Here is a 24085-nt window from a genome sequence, read left to right on the forward strand (position 1 = left end):
ACAAAATACAAATGGTCTACTTATGTTTTACTTCAATAATTACCTGAAAAAGCTTAAAATGTCTTCTTTAAGTTAGAATTATTATTAATGTTTAAGAAAAGTACCAGTGAGTGTGTGCCAGCGGCCGTTACACAGAGACTCTTCAGGGGAAAAGGAGGTGAACAGGTCGCCTGTCCCACTGTTCATAGATACCATCACCTGCAGACATAGGACACATATTACATATATGTACATATATAAAGTGTAAGGTGTGTATGAAGTCTTACCTCTCCCTGATTTAGCACCATGGTCAGATAGTGGTTAGCCGATGTCCCAGCATGCAACAGTAGCCCAGAGAATGAGACCGGGCGGACCTCGAGCTTAATGTTAAAGTCCTCTCCAAGCACCAAGGACTCGCCTGGAGAGAGAAAAAAACATATGCAATGTATTGTATGTATATCAGCAACAAATTATTTATATATATTATTTATAACATTTATAAGAATGTTTCTTTGGTAATCAATAACTGCATGTACAAGAAATGTTAGAAATGAAATGTAACAATTTATTTCAATCACACTATAAATGCGTATTTTCTTTAATACACGGAAAGTCTAAGTATCACGCTATTACCTATAGCGATGTGTCCCCCCCGTCCAGAGAAGTAGGCCCCGGGCTGGAGCGGCTGCTTGAAACAGGGCACTGTTCCCTGGCTCTGTGTGGGATGTTCTGCCGGAGCATCATTTAGCATCAGGTCTCTGACACAGCCCACAAACCCACTGGAGCCAGGGGCCTGGATAACATACAGGAGGGTCAGTAAAATGTAACATATGTCCTTAATACAATATATTTGTAAGACAATCTCTTACAGTGAAAGTGGGGGGCAATCCTCCAATATACAGAGGTCCAGACAGTTTAGTCTTGTCTCCTCCTGGGATCCTCTTGGACTGAGCGCTGATACCATCCACCACCAGACTCAGCCTCTCCCCCTCACGCTTTATGAACACCTGAGACAACAGCCAGGGGAAAGTCAACAACTGTGGGATCAATGAGTACACTAAGGATAATGTAATTAGTACATATAGTACGTATTAGTTTTACTAGTGGGTGGCCGCCTGTCCTATTTTTGGTCGTACTGCACAGCCATTTGGGCCTATTAAATAACAATGCACTTAGACCTAGTGTAGGTCTATAGTCTACTGAAAGACAGGATGGTATTCATGGCTTTCAGCTTCCAGCTATATGCAACATTTTGAGGACTTATTATATTGTTTTATATATTTTGTTTAAAATTGGTGCTATGCAAAAATCCTATTTTCATCATTTTGCCCCACCAAATCCATTTTTATTACTTTTTGAAGCGGTCACCTTCACAAGTAGTAGGATTGTCGCAAAACTTAAATCAAGGCTTTCAAAGAATCAACAAAATTGAACACATTTGTTTCAGAGCACTAATACTTCTATTTTTACTAATTATGAATTACTAATTATTTGATTAAACATAACTGAAAACACTGTAGGTTCTTATGCTCTTGCTACTACACTTGATACTACTAGTACGACTCCTCCTTCTCCCTGTGGGTTACCGTGTGCCACTGGCCGTCGTTGTACTTCTTGCGACTGCGCTGAGTGATCTTCTTCTTGCCTCCATCCAGCAGCAGCTGCAGATGTCCTTCTGAAACACGCAGCGACATCACTGTTTTACTGCGGCGCCCACCACCTGCGTGGAGGACCAGGCCATCAGATGAATTGATCCTCAAGGCCAAAGAGATGTGGGGCCTGGAAAAAATGCAAAAAAACAAAACAAAACAGAAAGCGAATTATAAAGTGCATGTCTTTGGAGGTTTAATATACAAGCATTACATTACACTGGGTACCTGCACAGGGCCAGTACAAAACAGATAACTAGAATAATCAGATAACCCAATAATTACATCTTTTGGTGTGTGTTTATTTTTTGCATATTTTCCTTAACAAAACCTGCACAGGTGTGAAAAATCAGAATGAAATCAGATGTTTATATAACATTTCAATAATTGTATTATTCCAGAATTCAGATAATAATCTTTTTTTTGCATGTAAATGCAGTCAGTGTCAAAAATAAATATGTACATGGTCTAAAATTACAAAAATTTGAATGACTGAAGTTACTGAAGAAAAAAAATACAATGAAGACAAAAAAAAAAATATAACTTTACTTTTGTTTGTTTTAATTGGGGGGGAGTTCACAACCAACAATTCTGCTACAGGCACCCAAATATCAGTCAGAAATATATAATAAAACAAATACAGTTGTACGACTCAAATAGAGTTTAGTACTACTCACAGTGAGTTGAGGTTGAGTGCGTCATATTTGTGGTAGCTGTGAGTGGATCCACTGAAGTGAGAGGCCCCAGGCTCCACCTGTGCCTGCTCCGACTGACACGAGTCTCGGGCAGTTCTGCTGCGAGACCCTGATGGCTTCCTGTTCTTACCCTGGAAGAACAAACAAATTCAAACATGGTAAAACATCAACATATGTTATATTCATTAGAACTGCAAATATTAATCATGCTTTAATTACTTTTGGACACTTGATTAGTAACCATATTGAACACATACTGGTGGGTTTTGGCGACTTTTGATAGCTCCTTTACAAGTTGCTGGAACTTTACAAGTCGCCATGCGTCTCCAGTACACACGAGATCAGCTGATCAGCCTAAACAATGGAGCAGCTGTAAACACCGAGAGCCGGCATGCTATCCCCGAGTTCTGCAGAAGACGAGCGCACAGGGGCTGCAGAGGGAGTAAAAAGCTACGACGGAGGAGGATTGCAGCAAAACAACAGAGACAGAAGTACAAGCCGAGTCTCCCCTCCATCGTGATGGGTAACGTGAGGTCACTCGCAAATAAGATGGACGAACTCACAGCGCTAGCCCAGAGTCAGAGGGAATATCGAGAGTGCAGCCTGATGTGTTTTACGGAGACATGGCTGCATGAAGACGTCCCAGATGACAACGTGACCATCGCGGGCTTCTCTACAGTCAGGGCAGACAGAGACCGCGCCAGCACCGGTAAGAGCCGCGGGGGAGGCCTCGCTCTGCTCGTCAACCACCGCTGGTGCAGTCCTAACCACATCACCGTAAAGGAACGGATCTGCAGCCCTGATGTGGAACTATGTACTGTTGGACTACGTCCCTATTATTTGCCGAGAGTTCTCTCATGTTGTTTTTGTTGGAGTCTACACACCCCCCTCAGCCAACCCTCGCAGCGCCTGTGACGCCATTCACGCAGTTGTGGCCCGGATACAGACGGTTCACCCTACTGCTCTCATTGTGATTTCTGGGGACTTCAACCATGTTAGTTTGGACAAGACTCTCTCCCATTTTCACCAGTTTGTGAACTGTCCCACCAGGGAGGAAAGGACATTAGACCTTTGTTATGCTAATGTCAGGAATGCATACCTGGCCACACCACTGCCCCCATTGGGGGGGTCTGATCACATTCTGGTTCACCTCAAAGCAGCTTACCTCCCTCTGGTGAAGCGCCTTCCCCCAACAACAAGGACTGTGAGGAGATGGACGGATGAGGGCATGGAGATGCTACAGTGCTGTTTTGAGGAGACTGATTGGGCTGTACTAACGGAGCCACATGGAGAAGACCTGGACGGGCTGAACGACTGCATCACCAGCTACATCAACTTCTGTGAGGACTCAATAGTCCCAGCAAGAACTGTGAAATGTTATCCAAACAACAAGCCGTGGATAACCAAGGACATTAAAACCATACTAATCAGGAAGAGGAGGGCCTACAGAGCTGGCGACAAGGAGGAGGCCCGGTCTGCTCAGAAGGAACTGAAGGTGAAGCTGAGGAAGGCCAAACAGAGACATGGGAGGAAGCTGGAGGGGAGACTCCGACAGAATAACATCAGGGAAGTCTGGAGCGGCATGAGAGCCATCACAGGACACAAGCCGACCAGAGGGAGAGGCGTTGAGGGGGATGTGAACTTAGCCAATGAGTTCAACATCTTCTTTAATCGCTTTGAACTGGCAGGCAACTACCATCTCCAGCCAGTAGCCTCCCCCACCCCCCTCCCCCGCCCATCTCCAGGGGAAGACTCTGCTCACACCTCCGACAGCTCCACCCCTCCCCCTCCTGACACCTCCACACTGACTGTCACTGAAGAGCAGGTGAAGAGACAGCTGCTGAGACTCAGGGCTGGCAAAGCTCCAGGGCCTGATGGAGTGAGTCCCAGGGTCTTAAAGAACTGTGCCCCTCAGCTAAGTGGTGTCCTGCACCTGATCTTCAACCTGAGCCTGAGTCTTCAGAGAGTCCCCCTGCTGTGGAAGACATCGTGCCTCGTCCCTGTCCCGAAGACGCCGCACCCCAGCGACCCCAAGGACTATAGGCCTGTGGCACTGACCTCCCACATCATGAAGACTCTGGAACGACTCGTCTTGGAGCAGCTGCGGCCCAGGGTCCAACATCTGCAGGACCCCCTCCAGTTCGCCTACCAGCCCCATCTCGGAGTAGATGACGCTATCTTGACCCTACTCCACAGAGTCTACCCCCACCTGGACACACCGGCTGCCACTGTGAGGGTCATGTTTTTTGACTTCTCCAGTGCCTTTGACACCATCAGGCCGGCTCTGCTGGCTGAGAAGCTGGCGGTGTTGCAGGTGGAGGACTCCCTGGTGTCCTGGATTGTGGACTATCTCACTGGAAGACCACAGTATGTACGCTTACAGGGCTGTGTGTCAGACAGAGTGGTCAGCAACACCGGGGCTCCACAAGGGACAGTCCTCTCTCCCTTCCTCTTCACTCTCTACACCACGGACTTCAGCTACTGCAGTGAGACTTGCCACCTTCAGAAGTTTTCTGATGACTCTGCAGTGGTGGGATGCATCAGCGGTGGTGACGAGAGGGAGTATAGGACTGTTGTGGACAACTTTGTCACGTGGAGTGAGAAGAACTACCTTCAACTCAACGTGACCAAGACAAAAGAACTGGTGGTGGACCTGAGGAGGACCAAAGCGGCTGTGACTCCCATCTCCATCCATGGGGTCAGTGTGGACGTGGTGGAGGAGTACAAGTACTTGGGAGTGTACTTGGACAATAAACTGGACTGGAGCAGAAACGTGGACGCAGTCTATAAGAAGGGCCAGAGCCGCCTCTATTTCCTGAGGAGGCTGAGGTCCTTTGACATCTGCAGGACGATGCTCAGGATGTTCTATGAGTCTATGGTGGCCAGTGCCATCATGTACGCTGTGGTCTGCTGGGGCAGCAGTCTGCGCGCGAGGGACACTAATAGACTCAATAAGATCATCAGGAAGGCTGGTCATGTTGTGGGGGAGGAGCTGGACTCTCTGACTGTTGTGTCGGACAGGAGGATGTTGACCAAAGTCAGGACTATTCTGGACTCTCCCCTCCACCCCCTCCACGAGGTGCTGGCCAATCTGAAGAGCTTGTTCAGCCACAGACTGTTACTGCCACGCTGCTCCACTGAGAGACACAGGAAATCTTTCCTGCCTGTCGCCATCAAACTGTTAAACTCCGTTCTGTAACCAAACACTTCAATACTCCAATATTCCACTTTGTACATAGATGTAAATAGTGTGTGATTTTGTGAGGTGATCTATTTATTTATTTTGTTTAACACTTGACACTTTATTCTTATTGCATGACACTTATTCTTATTGCACAATTTTATTCTTATTTAAATGACTTTTTATTCTTATTCTTAAATTCTATCCTGTGGTTGTGGCATTTGTTAACTAAGAGAATTTCCCTTCGGGGATCAATAAAAGTGATTCTGATTCTGAATTAGTTTTGACTTAGTTTTTCATTTGGATTTATGTACTGGTTTCAAGCTTGTCATTATTATGACCCTCTTATCCCCATACCTTGGGCTTGCTGGGTTTGGGAGGTGTGGCTCTGATCTGCTGAGGTTTCTGGGCAGCAGGACACTTCATCGGGACGTTCACGTTTTCTTTGGCCTTGAGCAGATCCAGCACCATCTGATTACTTCTTTCTCTGTACAAGAGAAAAGGGTTCATTCATGAGAACATTTATTAACTAAGGGACAAAAAACAATACAATATACAATAATATAACTCTACATTTGTGAAGCAACTGTTATCATCTGTAAGTAAATATATACATTTAGAATTTGTGTTATTGTTGTTGTTGTATTGTTTTGACCCCTTCCTGTACATATTTTAGCCCACTTTTGTTAACTTATCATTTACATTCTCATTCATTAAATTAAAACATCAGTGATACCATTTTAAAATCTTGTTTGTTGTTACTTTCCCTGACCCTGGCAGAGCTGGGTCATAACAGTGAGTACTACTCTATGCTGTGTACTGACCTCTTGACAAAGACATTGCTGATGCAGCCGGTGAGGTTGGCCAGGCTCTGGTCAGGAGTCCCACCCAGGTATGTGATTCCCAAAGTGGCTGCTGCTACTGGGACTCTGCTGACTGAGATGCCCTCCTTAGACTTCTCCAGCACATCATCCATGTACAGGCGCATTCTGTACATATACATAAGGGTCGGATTACATTCAGACCTGTACTCTGTGTGCAAGGATCTCACACACTTATAATACAACATGACACAATATTAACATATATGTGACTGGGTAATAACATAACAACTCCTGGATAGCGATATACAGTACCATACACAGTGCATGACGTCTAATACTGATATGACATTATGGGGATATTAAGTATTCAGTATGCAAACCTCAAAACAAATCTATTATATAATCACAGTCACAGTTTTATGAAACACTTGAAGGCCACCTCATGCTAATATTTGACTTCACTAATAAGAAGAGTGAAAATAGGAACTGTCTTAAGTTCCCTTGCATGAAAATTATAATACAAATGTACATTATATAATACATGTAAACAGTGTAAAACAGCCAGTAAAAGTGTCCACATTTCACACAGGCCAATAGTGTAAATACTGAGGTGTACCCATTAATGTTGCTGTAAAGAGCGATGTAGTGAGTGTTGTCATCATTATAGGTCTTCTGAGTCTTCATTTCACTGTTTCCTGCTCTGACAACTAAGTGTCCCTCATTTAAGAAAATCTGGCACACTCCCTCCTGTTTGGGAATACACAACATTGATTAGTGCAAGATACTACACACTCTTGAGATACATCAATTTTAGATTTAAAGGAGACATATTTTCCCCTAGTACTTAGTAGTAAACTATCTAAAATGTAGTAACAGAAGTAGTAATAGAAACAGATCCATTGGTTTCCTGTTAAAAAGGCAGAATTGACAAACCCTTATTTTCAAATTTGCAGTAGATATGCATTTATGCAATTTTGTAGTTAAAAATGACTAGACAACATTTTTCACCTTGCATATTTGTCCATTTGTTTTCATAAATGCAAGTTAATATAGGGAAGAGGACAGGGGTAAGTGCAGGGCAATATAGGATTGCTCAAACATACACGCACCAATTGAAATACAACTCTGAGTAAGGTAAGGAAATAACATGGTTAAAAGCTCATAAAAGTTTATTTTGTATAATATGTCCCCTTTAAAAAGACAAAAAAACTCAGTAATCCATCATAGCTAGGACATTATGAATTGTCCTTACCGAGTCTCTGTGGTAAAACATGAGTCCGTCCTTCTGATCTGTTCTGAAGCTAAAGCTGGCGTAGAAGTTGTTCCTGAGACTGGGCACACTGGTCAAGTCCAGGTCCAAGTAACTCTGCCCTGAAAAGTGAGCCTCTCGCGCCACCTGCAGGAACACAATACATTCCATCTTTTTTTTTTGGTTCTTTTGTTCTTTTGTTTCAAAACTCTCTCATGTCATATAGTTAGTATAGTTCTTTTTGGCATTTCTATAGGCATAATTTTAACAATGTAAAAAATAATAAATATAGTGCACCATAGATCAACTATGGTGGTTGTAAAACAGTTTGCAGAGTAATAAAATGGTATGAACATTATTTTATATATTTCACCAAACAAAGCAACTACTACATAGGCTTTTCACAATTTTTCACTTAAAATTACACACCAGGCCCTGCTTCTGGGTTTGTGATCAATAAAAGCACGTTACTGTAATTGGATACAGACAAAGCATGACACTGATTTTGATCCATTTACAAACTACAAAACACGACACTAGTTAAAAGCTGGTGTATGGTAGCAGTACCAGGAGGTCGCTGTCGCAGCCGAAGCTCACTCCTGTACTGATCATCCTCTTCAGGTCAATGTGAGAGTTCAGAGCTTTGACATTCCTGAAACAGCCCTTCAGTGAGCCTTGCTTCGGGAACATGCTCTTCAGCCTGCACACAACACAAGCACAAACAGTAGTGTCCTTTATCAATATTTAAGCAATATTCAATTACAGCTATGGAGACTATTTTAGAATAATAAAGAATGTAACGCCCACACAACAGACCCTGCTGGGGAAATGTTAGAATGAATCAATTTTTACTATTAATTGTGATGTCATAGTAGAATGATTGTAAGAAACCTAGAAGTTACGGCAATCTATATTTAAACATAGTGTATCTACTTGTAAAGGGCTTTAAAATAATAAAATATGATTCATAATAAATAAAGCTGATCACACATTTTTCTTTGATGTTCCCTCTGATGATTTTTACTATGACAACAACTGTGCATGGGGTTTTTAAAATTTAATTTGCACAGATAATATTTTGATGACCTGATCAATACTGCATAGAACCCTCAACCTCCCAGGCCTAAGCTTGAAAAATGAATGAGACCAGAGGGTGAGGATAGAGTAATGTGTTGCTTACGCCATGGGCATCTTGTCCTGGGGCACTCCTCCCAGGTAGTAGGAGGAGGTGAAGGGTGGGATGCTTGAAAACTGCTCATTATACAGATTGTTCCTGCTGTTCCTCACCACCACACGGTCTGGAGATGAGCGCAGGATTATGATCTCCAACTGCAACAACACAATAAGGAAATTCAACAACAAATCGGAGCATGTCATGTGATTCAGAATGCTCTGTTCTTGTATGACATATTTTATGATGATGACGTACAGCTTTGGCATCTCCGTCGCTGATTTTGAGGAAGGGGGAGTTGGGTTCTTTAGGTGAGATCTCATTCAAGTTTCCATCAAAGTCATAGAAGACCTTGAGGAGGCCATGTTGTACGGCCAAACATAAGAACTTGTCCTGAAATTAGACAAACATTAAGTAAGTCTTTAAGCAATTCTAACATTGGAGACCCTGCCCCCTCTTCTCTCCTCACTCTTGACCTATCTGTATCTCTCTGTCATGCACCTGGTTAAGGAGCAGGAGGAGGATGCCGTGGTGTGAGACCAGTTTGACCTCCTGTTCAAAGCGCTGCATTCGAGGCACTTCGTCGGAGAAGGCCACCTGAGCAAAGCCGGTGCCGTCAAAGTACGCCGCATCATTCACCCAGGCCTGAGTCAGCAGAGGCTTCAACCTGCAGAGTACGAGTGTTGTTAAAGGGTAGCATAAAGTATGACCCCCTCATTTTAGTAGGGATGTAACAATAACCATAATAATAATAATAACTATCAAAAGTCTCGCAATAATATCGTCAAACTATTTTGTTTAAAAGTATCGTTTTGTTTCAACAACAGCTAAAAACTGAGGGATCTACATAGGTCAATGATACTTTTCTCTGTGCAGTGTAGACCACGAGAAAAAAACGGCAGTAATTAATCACTTTTATACCGAAGTTCTTGGAATATGAGTCTCATCAAGGCACTTTTTAAATAATTTAAAACAAATTAAAACAATTCTGTTAGCCTCTCTAAAATATCATAATAAATATTGTGATAATACCATACCAAGAGATTTGGATATCGTTACAGCCCTAGATTTTATTAATGAAGGTAACTTAATCATAAAAAACAGCTTAACTTGTTTCGTGAAAATGAAATGAAAATGAGAACCATAAGTGCTTAAGTGCTTACTGAAATGCAGCAGGTTGAAATTTTTATTTAACCTGATCACACCAAGAAATACTTTATATGTTTGTAAGGTGCCATGATTTAAGGTTTATCTTGTTGGTTGTTTGTGAGCACTGACCTGCCACAGGGCTTTTCCTCAGTCGTGTTGAGGTTGAAAATCTTCTCAAAGTTGTACAGACTCAGCACCTCCTCGTTCAGAGTGTCCATTTCTATACAACCCTTGAAGTTGGGTAGAGCCAGTTGTGGAGGAGGCTAGAGCAGATCCAAAACACACAATCAATATAATGCCTGAACAACATTAGACTGGATTCAGCACAAGGCTAACTATAAAACACTGGTTAAAATTAATTACCAGATGCATCCTTGACATATATGAACTACGAGCAGTGCTAAAGTGATGTTCAGAGACACTTACATTGAAGGAGCTGGGGTACCCTCCCACATAGAAGACAGTGTCATCGGTGAGCAGGCTGAGCAGTCCCTGGTCTCCTTTGGCCTCCACATAGGCTTTTGTCACTCTCTGGTCCCCCTCTGTGGCTTCAGATGACATGGACATCAGACCATACTGCAGGATCCTAGACGACACACACAAGACAATTTATGTGGTTTAAAGCTTCCAGACCTTTTGAGAAACATTTTGTCAACAAATTTAGAGCTACTTCAAGTTAGATCAGTGTATATAGTATTTTTTTCCCCAAAAACATTTATTTCTTGCATTGCTTGTTTATTTTGTGTTGTCTTCTTCTGACAACAGAGTGAATTTCAGGTAAACAAACTTAATTTACATGAGAAAGAAAACAACAGCAAATATGTTTTTTGAAGCAAGTATACATTTCTTCAACACCCTCAAAATATACAGTATTTAGCAGAAAATGGGACCTGTAACTGTTCTGTCTGTGAGATACTTTTGTCCGTACCTCTCCAGCACCACTCTGTTGAAGTTGCCATCGGCCTTGACGTCTTCAGCCATCAGAACTTCTGCTGTGTCTCCTCCGATGTTAAAGTACCAGCGCAATCTCCTTCCCTCCAGAGCCATGCCCAGGAACTCCTTAGATGACTGACAAACAAATGCTTTTGTTTAGAAACCATAACAAACCGTAACATATCTTGAATTTCAAGATTCATCTTGAGTATGATTTAGACTAGTTTAGTGTCCAAATTTATTCTGAAAATTAGCACATGAGGTTAAAAATATGTACTGTAAATTTTGGACAATTGAGTACAAAATGACAAACTTAAAATCAAAACTAGTGTACTCTTCAGGGCATAATTTTTTTCTCCATGTCTGTCTCACTTTTGCATTTACTGCTAGAGAGTGACTTCCCCCCGGTGGCCGTTAGCCAGTAAAAATCTATAAATTAGCCACACCGTTGTATAAGCCGCAGGGTTGAAAGCATGGGAAAGAAGTAGCGGCTTATAGTCTGAAATTTACGGTAATTCAATCAGTAACAAATTCACTAAAATAAATCAATTAAATGCACTGAACCTGATTTTTACTGTCTTAAAAACATGAAAAACAGAGCTAGTTCATTTTAAAAGGTTTGCAATGGCCCCAAGTTATTCCTAACTTACCTTATGCATTTAGAACATTCTAATTATTTAGTGTGATGCGCCTATAAGCCAACTCTCAGAAACCAGTGCTAGGTTTTCTTGTGATGGTAAAGCTAACAACAACTAGCATGCTAATGCACACTTCCCGATTATATAAAACCGACAATAAAATGCTTTATAATTAGATGTGCATATCACAGAGTGGACATATTTTGACTTCAAGAGCTGCTTATACAATATATATGTACTAGGGCAAGACAAATATTGCTCAAATACACAATGAGCATCTTTAGATAAACTTTTTTCTGTGTATAATTTGGTACACATATTTAAAAAAAACAACAACACCAGTACTCACATCTTTATTGCCGAGGTAGAAGACAAACTGCTTGTTGCTCTCGTCCTGGCGTCTCTTGCGGGAGGCGGTCTCGGGGAGGGTGATGTAGAACTTGAGATTGGTGTAGGCTGCCAGGTCGGCCAGGTTGGATGGGTTTCGTACTTGAACCCCCGAAGTGCCATTGAACTTCACTGGGACACCCACCTACAAGAATATACAGGCAAAAGACTTCCTGTATTTGTGCTATAGTGAGTAGACACATTGACTAACAAAGAAGGACCAGCAGACTGGCCACAATCTGATGATAGAATTTGCTGTTCATTTGTCAAAATTGTCATTGTTGTGTTGTTGGTTAACATAGACAAAGACAGTAAAATGCACAGTGTTAGTGGCTCTGTTGTACCTTGCTGGCGGCGTTGCGAGCTTGCTGTATCAGCTCTCTGATACGGTTGATGCTCTCAGAGATGTTTGGCATTTGAGCTGAGTGGTTCTGAAGTTTGTCCAATTTCTTCAAGAGCAGAGGAACCGTGTCTCCAAGCATGTTTACTACAGACGGAACATAAAAGATGACACTCGCTTAAATTAGTTACATTTTTACTTTTGCATTTTGATTTTTTTTTGTCAAATTATTTAGTTTAGTGTATTGGACTTGTTTTTAAATATTTTGACTAGTTCATTCTTATTTACTGCAAAATGTTTTCCTATTTCCAAGTACAACTTCTTTACCACACATAAGATAGACCTAAAATTAAAAAAAGCTCAAACGATTCAGAAATATACAAGTCAAATATTGTCAGCCTAATAAGAAAATACACCAGGACTAGTCAATCAAGTCATTTCAAACTATTCAGATTTTCCTTTTAAGGGAATTGTTACCAGTCTTGTTGGCCTCTGACAGGGCATTGTTTATGTCCATGTTGGTAGCGTTGGCGTCTCCATACGTGTCCTGCCACTTGTCCAGCTGCTCTTTGATTGGTCGAAGGACGTTGGTGACATTTGTGGCTGTGGAGTTAGCCTTTTTAGCCATGTTTTTAGCCTCCAGGATCTCCTTGCTCACATCTGGTTAGTGCAAGAGTAAAATGTCAAGCTTAACCATATTATAACGGTGTTCCATCACTCTCCTACAACTACAAGGACTAATACAAAATAAAATGTCTTTCTATTCTCATGATCGATTCTACCACTCTTTGATGTACTCTAATGTAAATATGCTGTACACTTGTAGTAGTGTACAAACAGTCAAATAATGGATGTGTTTCGTACTTGTGGTAAAGTTGAGGTTGTTCAAAATCTTTTCCAGTTCCATGGTCACATTTTTCTGTTTTTCTTTGGCATCATCCAGTCTCTGCTTAGCCTCTGTCAGCTGTGGGTTCAACTCTGACCGAAAGGAAACACATAAATGCCGATTTGTAATATTAGGTTTGATTTAATTGTATTGTATTGTCTAAGTGAGCATTTTAATCAATCAAATCTAAATAACTTTATCCATTAAGAACTTCAATTTCAACTTCAAAACACAATAAAAGGCATAAGAGATTAGAGTCTTCAACAGGCAAGTGTTTTCCTTCAAGGCATTTACAGGCAATGAAAACTTTAAAACCTCATCAGCACATCAATTATAAACAGAACAATACAAATCCACAAATCAAGCACTGCCTCAGAGCAAAGCAAAGCAGCACAAACTCCAGTCCCATCAGCCGTTGAGAAGGCGGATGGAGGAGGGCAGGAAGCTGGATGCGGCCCTCTTAGTCCTGAGAGGGATAGACCAGAATATGTGCCTTGAAGGTAAGAGGCTGTATGCGTGTAGAGTATGTGAGCTGTCTGAGGGGACTTGTGTGCCTTTTCTCAGGACTGGTTATTGTAGATGGTGGCGAGTGATTCCTGTTGCTGTCCAAAGATTTTGCTACTGATTTTGCTGATCTTATTGAGTGTTGTGATGGGTGAGACTGAGGGAACCAAATCTGGCTGTGATATTGAATGTGAGGATGGATTCTATGAAGCATAGAAAACAACAAGAAATGTTTGATAGACCTGTTCTTTGCAAAGTGGATAGAGTAGATGTGTTCTGTATTAAATATGTACAGTCACAACAGCACTGAAGTTTCTCCTGAAAACTGTCCTCCTGGTTGACCTCTTTGTTAACTACACCCTCTCTGTGTACTTTAGTGAGGTATGATGGGACTAAGTGGACAACATTATGATGTGCAGTACTGAGTGGAAGTTTTTTATAAGCTCTGTATGCATCTTTTCTATAGCATAAGTCAACTGTTTTATCATCCCTGGGGGCACAGGTGACATACTGCTGGTAGGTAAGAAAGTCTTATTTAGTCTGCAGCACAAGTCTGTAGATGTGCTCTTGAGCCAGTGAAGACATGACGCAAGGCTTTACTACTCGTGTGTGACATTGCCTAATGGGGGAATGTACACAAGCACAAGCTGTCCAAACTCCAGGGGAAGGTATTTGAGTCTAACAGTGGTTCAGATGTGCCAAAGTAGCACAAGCAACGTGTATACCCGCTTTGTCATTGTGACAGGTAAATTTGCGTGGGGAAATAAGTGCATAGATTTTGACTGATGTTACACAAATCACATTCAGCGATCAAAAGTTAATTTAGGCCATGCATGCCATTCACACAATTAGACGACAGGATTAACAGTTAAACAACAAGCATTTTTCCCTACTCAAGATGCTCCTCTACTTGTCGTTATCACAGTGCACCACAGCTACCAACTAACATGTTATTTGTTGTTGTATTACCATTGTTGAGTTCATCCTCCAGTTTCTCCACCTCATCCTTGAGCTCCATGCTGTGGTTCTTCAGAGAGTCTGCAATCTGACCCAAGTCCTGATTCTTTACATTCTGAAAAGACAAAAACATATTGAAAAGAAACAACATCACTTTGTCAGTGAGTATACAGTATATTTAGTTTTGGAAAGAGTACTGAAAATCTGTTCTTAAGTAAAGGTACAGGTACATGGCAAAAGTGCATGAAAATACTAGTGAGTACTTTTTTAAAACACAATTTTGGTAACATTTTAGATTAGTTGTTTTAAACAAAACTTAGTTAATTAAACTGTTTAAAACAGTAAAAAAAAAATCAAAAAAAAAAATCAAGGGTTCCATTTGACCTGACATTTACAACAAGTTGGAAAATGCACTTAACATAGTAACTCTTTTTGGAATGTCAATAAATATTAATACAATTAAGAAAAATGACATAATAAGAGTCACATAATAGCAAAAACCTATTATGCAGTGATAAAACACACCTCTAGTGCGTTCGTGGCAGCCTTGTAGGCCATGTTGGCTGCCTCCTCTGCCTCTTTGATGCTGTTGATGATCTTATTATAGGCCTGAGTCACATCCACAAAACCATCTTTCTTTGTGTCTTCAACCAAACTGCACAAATAAATTACAATTCAGAGTTTCACTTAAGAAATCATTAGAAAATAAACAGTGAAGGACTATTTTGTATTACCTGGAGATATTCATGGCTAGTTCGTTGAGCATCTCGGCGTGTTTCTCTGCTTTTTCCACTAGGGGGATTTTGGATTCTGTCCAGGCAAAACTGTCCACCTTTTTAGCCAAAGGAGTCCTGGCTCCATCCAACTGGGCGGCCAGACGCTCGTACTCCTGGAGAATGTCATTGTTCACAATATTTAAGCATGTATGTTTTTTTTGTATGATATGATATGATAGTACACAGACTGTGTACCTCTTTGGAGTCTTGGAGCATGGAGAGCAGGTCGTTGACTGCAGCAATGTCGTCCTCAGCCATCTGCAGTTGGTCATTCACCTCCTTCTCTTTGGACACCAGGTCATCCACTCTCCTCTGAGAAAATAGTTACTTTTTTACTGAGCAGTTACAATTATTCTTTAGAAAATTACATATCTATATGAAGTAAGATATTATCTATTTACTCTAATACAAGAATCATAATGCAATTCTGAACATTTTGTGAAGGTCTAAATAGTGTTTAGACTGATTTTATAGGGGTTGCAGCATGGTAACAGTGTCAGCTGCAGAGTGGTTGTCTTGTATCCAGACAGTTGTCTGTTCTATCTATGCCTATCCAACTAGTGCAATGGTTCCTAACCATGATCCCCTATGTGTGAGTGATCAGTGGTAGATTGACTGGCATGTCTCATAATGCAATGCAAACCAACTTTCCAGTGTCCAAAAATGTGCTATGTAAGACCTATACATTATTTTAAAAACTTATTTGACCAGAGGTACAGAAGCGTTGTAATTTGCTTATTATGGCTATTCACAAATGTTTAAATTGTTTTAAGTTTTTGTTCTGTTGAAAACAAAAGTCTGACCTGTTGGTCTTCTATGGCCTTCTCATTGTTGGTGTTGATGTCCTCTGCTCGAGCCGTGTTGTTGACAGCTTCGTTCAGAGCATCTCTCAGGTCCATCATCTGAGAGTTGAACTTGCTTAGTTGGTCTCTGATCCAGTGTGTGGTGTTCTCATTCTCCAGCTGTCTGTCTGCTAGCTCATCATATACACGGTCCAGCACTGAGGAGAGGAGATACAGATGCAAGTAGTTGTAGCAACTATTTGCCTACCACTACTCCTCCTCTACTACTACAACTACTACTACTACTACCACCACTACTACTACTATGCTACTACTAGAACTACTACTGCTACTACTACTAGTATTCCTACCACTACTTTTTATTACTACAGCCACACTGAGGAGCTTGTATTGGGGTATGGTAAATGTTGTCCTACAACTACTTCTACTACAACTTATAACACTACTCTTATTAGTTAAGCTGCCACACTGGGGAGATACATTCCTGTGACTTATAATGTATAATTCAAAGGAACTGAAAGTCATTAGTTGAAAAAATAAGAACTCAAACTATATAAGCATCTTTTCAGCTCTCTCTAAAATCCATGCCATGCAAATTTACATTTCTGTGCCTCCGTCTTCTCACGGTCAGCCATCTTCTTCTGTCCACTGCAGCTCCTGAACCTCATCTCTCGAAGCATAGCCTTCACCTCATTCAGCATCCTCTCCCTCTCCTCTTCATTGTGGTCATCCTCTGTGGAGTTCAGTGAGCGGTTTGCCATCAGAAGAAGGTCTGTGAACCAAAGGGAAAATACAACAGTTAAAACTTCTTTCTAGTAACAGATACAGTAGTAGTTGGGATAAATCCTTTGACTTGGGAATATATTAAACCAATGAGTAGGTTTACAAAGTCTAAATGTGTAACTTAGCAGAAGTGTCATTCCCAAGGACACAGTTTGATCCACTAGCCTTGGGGTTGGTGGACATGACTCTAACTATTGAACCTTTTTTTTTTTTTATAGAAACCTTTATTTAACCAGGAATGTCCCACTGAGGTTTGGGAGTCAGGGAAGTTATATTGCACATATTTTTAGGGGTAGAGGAACCCGAAGATGTTCAGTCGATGGTTATAAAGTGTTATTATTAGTTAAATTACCATTAATATCCATTGTCATGTTGTTGATAAAAGACAGTAAGTCCTCTGCTCTCTTGTGAGTAGAGTTTGAGCTGTCTCCAAGGTTTCCAGCACGCTCACTCGTTGCTGATGCCTGTAAACACATTTTTAACAGTTTATCTTTAAATAAATTATATTTTAGATCTAGTAAATTTACGCATGTAATGAGTAAAGAGTGTACCTTGTCCTGTAGTTCATCAATGTCAGAGTTGACATTGTCAACTTCAGCCTCCAACATGTCGGCTTTGTCTCTGCTCGAGTCCAGAGTACTGTTGTAGTTTTCAATGGAGCGCTGAAAAGACAAGAGATAAGAAATAAGAAAATGTCGGGATGAGGTTTTTCCCAAAGCCAACATTAGTTACAGTAATAATATGTCCTATTCAACCTCAATATCAATACAATTTCATTCTAGCATATATTCTGGTACATATACTTACAGAGATGTCCTCCATGGTCTTGTTGAGGTTGTCCAGCTGTGCCCAAGCGATGGAGCTAGCGTTCAGGTTCCTGAGCTGACCGGCCACAGATGTGAAGTTCTCATTCATTTTGTCCAAATCCTCCAGTAACACGACCACGCAGCTGTCACAGACTGGGGACAAAGAATGGCACTGTTAAAAGGACCAGTTTTATTGGCTGTGTCCATGTTTTTGAATGGTCATTATGGCAAAATCTAAGATAGAAGAATGAGAACGGCAATAGCAACGTATATGAGAATATTCTGTAGTTCGGTAGTTTTTGGTTTTTTTTGCACACTCAACTGTATGAATGAGCATTGTATTCAAGAAAAAGTAAACATTCATCTCATAATTATGAAATATTTCCCTGTAATTACGGGATAAGTTTCTCATAATTATGACATCATTTTCCCGTAAATACGACTTAAAAAATAGTATAATTTTATCATTTCTTCTGTCTGGAAATTGCTTTTGTGCCTGGACACTCCGGTCTCTCCAAGATATCCCATACTGCCACTGATTCCCTCCCAGCTCTCTCCTGTAAGTGCACACGTGCCTTCACCCACATGAATATGTTTGTTCAGACATGATCAGGTGCACAGGCATGCTCCAACTAAGCCAAAGGCAGCAACATGGAATAAACACAGATGTGTTCACTGATTACCCTTTCAACTTTATATGTATGCCAACTTTATGTTGGCATACATATAAAGTTGCAGGTTAAGAGTTCTATATACACAGAACTCTTAACCCGCTTCTCAATTTATTACAGCCTCTTTATGATGTTCTGATATGACAGAAATGAATATATGTATGAAGTATAAAACCATATCAGAAATTATATGTCTTACGTTCACAATGCATGGAGTGCTGGTGCTCCACAGGGACACTGTACTGGTGAGTACAGCTGTCACATTGTTTGCCTGTCATTCCATCAGGGCAGCGGCACTCCCCAGTCCTGGGGTCACAGCGCCCCCCTCTGCAGTTACACTCTGCACGGGAACACAATAAGACATGGATCAGGGAGGTTCACCTGGAGGTTATTTTTCATAGTGGTATACAGAAACAGTTATGGTATAATCTAAATGTTTTTCCACTTGATTTTTATATATACAGTATATGTATATCATTCATCATCATGTGATCCCAAGATTACTTGTATTCACTAAATAATAATTGTCTTGTCTTTGGTTTCATATAATGTTACATTTATAAGTAAATAATCATAAGTATATGAATAAAACAGGTATACATCAATATAAAAGTAGAAGTAGTAGACCCCTCTATTATAGACCACATGAAAACTCACGCTTGCATCCATTAGGTCCATAGTCCCAGTGTCCTGGGGCGCACTGTTTGCAGTTGGGTCCATTGACTCCGGGCTGACAGGAGCAGGCACCTGTCAGAGGGTCGCAGGGCTGGAGCAAAGCTGCAGACGCCTCGCAGTCACAGGCACGGCAGCCTGAGCAAGAGTCAAAACCAAACATACCATCCTGAAACAGAAGGACAAATGCATGGAATTAAAAAGACAGAATTTTTAAGTCTCTCCTGGCTTAAAGTTCATGTACCATTTTTTTTTTTTTTTTTTCATGACAATGCAGTATAATAAAACATTTCTAAACGCAAACTATAAGACTGCTGAGAGATGTCTGTTGCTATGGGTCAATGCCCCTAAAAGCTGTAAACACATCATCATAAAGAATTTGTATAGTTAGTCTTGAGTATGTTACATCACAATTATTAAATTATATGAACTATTATGAACTACACTGTATAAGATGAATTAGGTTTAGAACTGACACAGAAATCTTCACATTGCTAATTTGAGTAAACAAGTGTTCACTATAAAGCATTTTGTGATTATTCTAAAACTCTGCTCATGTGTTCAACCCACAAGCAACCAAGACATGTTGTAAAAATGTATTCAAAATGTTTTAATGAACTTTTAATGGACTATGTCTGTTCTCTTACCTCACAGCGGTCACAAAGAGGACCTGTGACTCCTGGTTTGCAGTGACACTGTCCAGTATGGGGGTCACATGATTCAGTGCCACAAGGAGAACAGTTACATTCTGGGAAAATAACATTAAGTAACATTTACTTAAGTATGTATTTATTTTTTGTGATATAGTATGAATGGAACAAAACTATACCGGGTTGATACATTATTATAAAAGGTGAATAAAAAATAATATGGGAACTTTAAATGTACAATAAAACATCTAAAAAATATGTTAGCTTTTCAGGGCCTCGACCTTTGCTCACTAGGCTCTCTAGTTAGTCCTATTTAGTTCATTCATCCATTACTAGTCAGATTTCACTTTTACATGTATCTTTCTAATTATGACAAAATACTATATAAAGAAAAAAATGGATAAGCAAAATTGAATGGAAATGACCAGTGGCAAGTGAGAGTAAAAGTGTTACTATCTAAATATCTAACAGCATTTGGCTAATGTTTACATCAATATAGGTTATTTTCTTTTAACTTTCAGCTCTGTACTGACTGGTGCAGTTCTTGGCTTGGATGGCGTCCCCGTAGTAACCCGGGGCACAGAGCTCACAGTGAGGGCCAGCGCTGTGGTGCATACAGCTCAGGCACTCTCCGGTCAGAGCATGGCAGTCTGTGAACAGCATGTTACTGTCTGTGTTCCCATTACACTGACACGGCTTGCACCTACTGCCAATCACCATGGGGTTACCGTAGTACCCAGGGGCACACCTGGAAACAAGGAGGAGACAGGAGTTAGGTGATTAAAACATAAAACATTAAAACAACTGTAAAAAAGAGCATTGCAGAAGTAGTAACAGTGGTAGTCGTTAGTACTAGAAGAAATATAAAGCAAAAGCAGGACTTCCAAAACCTTTCAACTCGGGCTAACTTAAATAGTTATTATTAATAGCATTATTAATAAATAGTTATACAAGGGCATATCAAATGCTTAACTAAAAGAAGGAACAATGCAGTGGTCAAACTATATGACTGGCAAGTATTATAAGTAAAATAACAAACATATTTTTTATAAACTGTTTAAACTTCAAGCCAAGTAACTTATTCTTCGCAAAAAAGTAAATTTTAGTATTATATAAATCAAAGTAATGTTGAAAGTATGTCAGAATGTTGAGCGTTACCGTTCACAGTTGGGTCCTGCATATCCGGGCATGCATAGACACTGCATCCTGTCGCTCTTCTGCACACAGCCCTCTGCAAAACTACACAAACATAGGAAAGGTTATCCATATGAGCCCTCTGATGTTAAATGTCTACAATACAGGCATGGGACATGGGGACTGACTTATTGGAGGGCACGCTGAGTGGACAGGGGCAGCTGGAGCAGGACACGGCCTGACCGTCCAGAGTGTTGTTGCCCATGAAACCTCCTTGACACTTCTCACAGTGATCACCCGCAGTGTTGTGACGGCAGTTCTAAAGGAAAGACATGATGAGTCTGAGAGAATAGAACTATAATGACAACAGTATAAGTAAAACAGGACTACATCTCACCACGCAGATGCCAGACCCATCCAGACACTGGTCTGAGTGACCGTTGCAGTTACAGGGCACACATTTACCCAAGAACAGACCAATGGTGTCTCTGTAGTAACCAGGAGCACATTTCTGTGGAGTGTAAGGAGACAAAGTTCATAAATCATAGTTCTGTGGGAGGAGAGAATAAATAAAAACATATTACATGACTAATTGTGTTGAGTGATTTTGAGCACTGCTGCTGTTTGGATATAAATCCATGTGTTCATGAAAAACAGAATTTTGGAAATTGCAATTCTATTTACTAATGTTGCCCCTCCCCCCCCCCCAAAAAAAAAAATGTTGTTTGACTCATGTGACACCCAGTCTTGTGGACCCCTCACCTGGCAGGAGTCTCCCTGGTAGCTGGCGGGGCACATGCAGATCTCCACATTGTTTGCATGTCTTCCAGAGGGCAGGCTCTTAGCCCCCTCCAGCACAGCCCCACGGATGGACACAGAGTGAGCCGACTGTGAGTGAAGAGCTCTGATCTGCAGAGACTCCAGAGACACCAGGACCATCATCAGCTCCTCTCGAGACACTGTGTTACCTGTCTGAGCGTGACGGAAGCTACCCTACAACAACAAACATATACAATCAAACTCACTGGATTTGTACAGCACACAATACGTAAATCATTGTCACAGAGCCAGAGCATTCAAAAACAGTGTGACACTTAAATGATAGTGAAGTAAAATTGGGTCTACTTAAACATATTACAGGTACTCTAGTAGTGGTACAGGGACGGACTTACCTCCACAATGTGCACTACTCCACTGTGTGGGTCTTCAGCTGAGGGGTACTCTCTTTCCATGAACACAAGTGTCATTTTGTTTCCCTGCACAAGGATGAAAGTACTACAGTCAGTCATATATATATATATATATATATATATATATATATATATACTTTTGCAGTTCTACTATGAAGTAAATCATTAACATCTAATAGGTGGTAGTTGTTCTGTACCTTGAGGATGACATCAGGCCTGGAGGACTCTGCCGGCAACAGAGCATCTCCTCTCATGGTCTGAGTGTGCAGCCTGTATCTGAGGGACCCTCCATACGAAGACACCTGCAAAACATAGTACAATAAAGTAATTTTTTTATTATCAAATAATTATTCAAGAATCTTTATATATTTCATTGTTGGGTACACAGACATGAGGGACCGGGTGGGTTGGCTGTCTTGCCCAAGAGCACAATGGCAGTATGTACAGGTGGGAGCTGGAATTGCCATCCCTCCAGTTAGTGGATGAAACTACTGCAACCCTTAGAAACCAGTATGAAATTCTATAGAATTGCTGTTTCAATTCTGATATTGCTCATTGTTCTTACCCTACCCCTTTAAGACAGAGGACAGGAAGGGCATTACTGCATTTAATCCAGATAATATTGGACCAGACAAGCACAAGATTCAACACGACAGCTTTGCCTTACTGTACACCCTGTCTATGTCTCCAATTAAAGATACTAGTCTAATCTTTGGGATCTTAATGGTCTGGGAGGAGATGCAGGTTGAGAGCCACATAAAAGCTTTGTATCACGCACTAGACCCAACACTGATGAAAATCCATGGACTTCAAAGACATTGTATGAACATGTTGTGACTGGTTTGGCTTTCACGGACGTCTGATGAGTAAACAGAGCTGCAGGAGTGCTTAGGCAGACAAGAATGAGATCTCAAGGTAACACTATAGGAGATACTGAAAAATTGTAATTTTGTAAAAGGGAAACAAGTAGTATGACCCCAGGTTTGCATCAAAGTGAATCAATAACTATATATTAATATTACTTAGTTAATTGATGATAGCAAATGCACAGTTCACAATATAATGAAACAACTAAAAAAATGACTGACAATTTCAGAAGCTTAGGTAATTTCAATTCAATGGCTATTTATATCACATGAACATTTTTTTTTACCATTCAGGGACATTTCATAAAGCTGATCAGCCAGATGGGGGGCAAGAATCAGAGTTTCAGCTGACAAATCACTGAATTACAAAAAAAAATCTGCCTTTTTGGGTGGAGACAGTTAAAATGTTATTAAGAAAATGTGCAGTTTGTGGTTCGGTTGTTTATGAGAGATTGCCATGATAAATTATAATAAAAAACATGCATATAATAATATTTTCTTAAAAATATATTATTATAAATATATTGTATACAATATAAAGGAATATAGGCCTAATTTAAGGGAGGGATATCATTACATTTTAGTCAGTCATTGAATTATATATATTCACATAACACATCTTCTATGTCCAGTTATAGAGATACGATGAAACAAGCAAAATATGGAGTGGTTGGAAGAGAGACTTTTGATAAAATTCCCCCATTACAAAACCTGGCACATAGCAACCATTTTCCATGGACCTTGACTGAATAAACTTAGGCTGGTGTGATTGGACAGATAAAATGAACTCTGTTGTTTTAAGAGCTCCTGTCTCTTCACACATGAGAGAATATGATATGGTAACACTGTGAAGGTACCTACTGTAGGAGACACATATTTATGTGCAGTAGTTATGGAAGGTATGCTTAATCTAGATAAGCTATATAAAATTCTCTGATGATTTATACATTGCTGATCACTACATTTCAACAAGTCTAAGATTATCCTTTATTAAAGCCACAGTATGTAAATTGTTAGCCATAAAACAGACTTAAATAAATGCATGTTTGTTTTTTTTCATTTCCATGTAATCATGTGGTGACATGCCACTATCGGAAAGATACATACTGTACCTGTAAGCAGTTACAAAGCCTGAATCATTCTTAAAAAACTTTTTAAATCATGAATTATGGGTGTATTTACACTTGCACAT

The 24085-nt window shown here is 40.5% G+C and overlaps 1 protein-coding gene across 1 annotated transcript in view; it reads right to left on the bottom strand.

Moving 5' to 3' along the window:
- lama5 (laminin, alpha 5) overlaps positions 1 to 24085 on the bottom strand; it is a 114936-nt gene that overhangs the window by 1893 nt on the left and 88958 nt on the right. The window contains exons 39-78 of the mRNA XM_033969102.2: positions 22225 to 22329; positions 22010 to 22093; positions 21600 to 21830; positions 21235 to 21348; positions 21026 to 21156; positions 20862 to 20942; positions 20237 to 20451; positions 19701 to 19801; positions 19039 to 19222; positions 18581 to 18721; positions 17712 to 17863; positions 17456 to 17566; positions 17257 to 17368; positions 16723 to 16893; positions 16122 to 16318; positions 15514 to 15630; positions 15277 to 15431; positions 15068 to 15197; positions 14555 to 14657; positions 13060 to 13173; positions 12673 to 12855; positions 12200 to 12342; positions 11818 to 12000; positions 10826 to 10965; positions 10324 to 10483; positions 10027 to 10160; positions 9250 to 9415; positions 9007 to 9141; positions 8758 to 8906; positions 8145 to 8277; positions 7581 to 7724; positions 6945 to 7075; positions 6329 to 6493; positions 5862 to 5991; positions 2306 to 2454; positions 1566 to 1758; positions 849 to 986; positions 613 to 772; positions 267 to 397; positions 105 to 198 (exon numbers count right to left, since the gene is read on the bottom strand). Of these exons, the coding sequence (XP_033824993.1) occupies positions 105 to 198; positions 267 to 397; positions 613 to 772; positions 849 to 986; positions 1566 to 1758; positions 2306 to 2454; positions 5862 to 5991; positions 6329 to 6493; positions 6945 to 7075; positions 7581 to 7724; positions 8145 to 8277; positions 8758 to 8906; positions 9007 to 9141; positions 9250 to 9415; positions 10027 to 10160; positions 10324 to 10483; positions 10826 to 10965; positions 11818 to 12000; positions 12200 to 12342; positions 12673 to 12855; positions 13060 to 13173; positions 14555 to 14657; positions 15068 to 15197; positions 15277 to 15431; positions 15514 to 15630; positions 16122 to 16318; positions 16723 to 16893; positions 17257 to 17368; positions 17456 to 17566; positions 17712 to 17863; positions 18581 to 18721; positions 19039 to 19222; positions 19701 to 19801; positions 20237 to 20451; positions 20862 to 20942; positions 21026 to 21156; positions 21235 to 21348; positions 21600 to 21830; positions 22010 to 22093; positions 22225 to 22329 (5710 nt within the window). The remainder of the gene's footprint in view (positions 1 to 104; positions 199 to 266; positions 398 to 612; positions 773 to 848; positions 987 to 1565; positions 1759 to 2305; positions 2455 to 5861; positions 5992 to 6328; positions 6494 to 6944; positions 7076 to 7580; positions 7725 to 8144; positions 8278 to 8757; positions 8907 to 9006; positions 9142 to 9249; positions 9416 to 10026; positions 10161 to 10323; positions 10484 to 10825; positions 10966 to 11817; positions 12001 to 12199; positions 12343 to 12672; positions 12856 to 13059; positions 13174 to 14554; positions 14658 to 15067; positions 15198 to 15276; positions 15432 to 15513; positions 15631 to 16121; positions 16319 to 16722; positions 16894 to 17256; positions 17369 to 17455; positions 17567 to 17711; positions 17864 to 18580; positions 18722 to 19038; positions 19223 to 19700; positions 19802 to 20236; positions 20452 to 20861; positions 20943 to 21025; positions 21157 to 21234; positions 21349 to 21599; positions 21831 to 22009; positions 22094 to 22224; positions 22330 to 24085) is intronic.

This window comes from Periophthalmus magnuspinnatus, chromosome 7 (assembly GCF_009829125.3).
Source record: "Periophthalmus magnuspinnatus isolate fPerMag1 chromosome 7, fPerMag1.2.pri, whole genome shotgun sequence".
Classification (NCBI taxonomy): domain Eukaryota; kingdom Metazoa; phylum Chordata; class Actinopteri; order Gobiiformes; family Gobiidae; genus Periophthalmus; species Periophthalmus magnuspinnatus.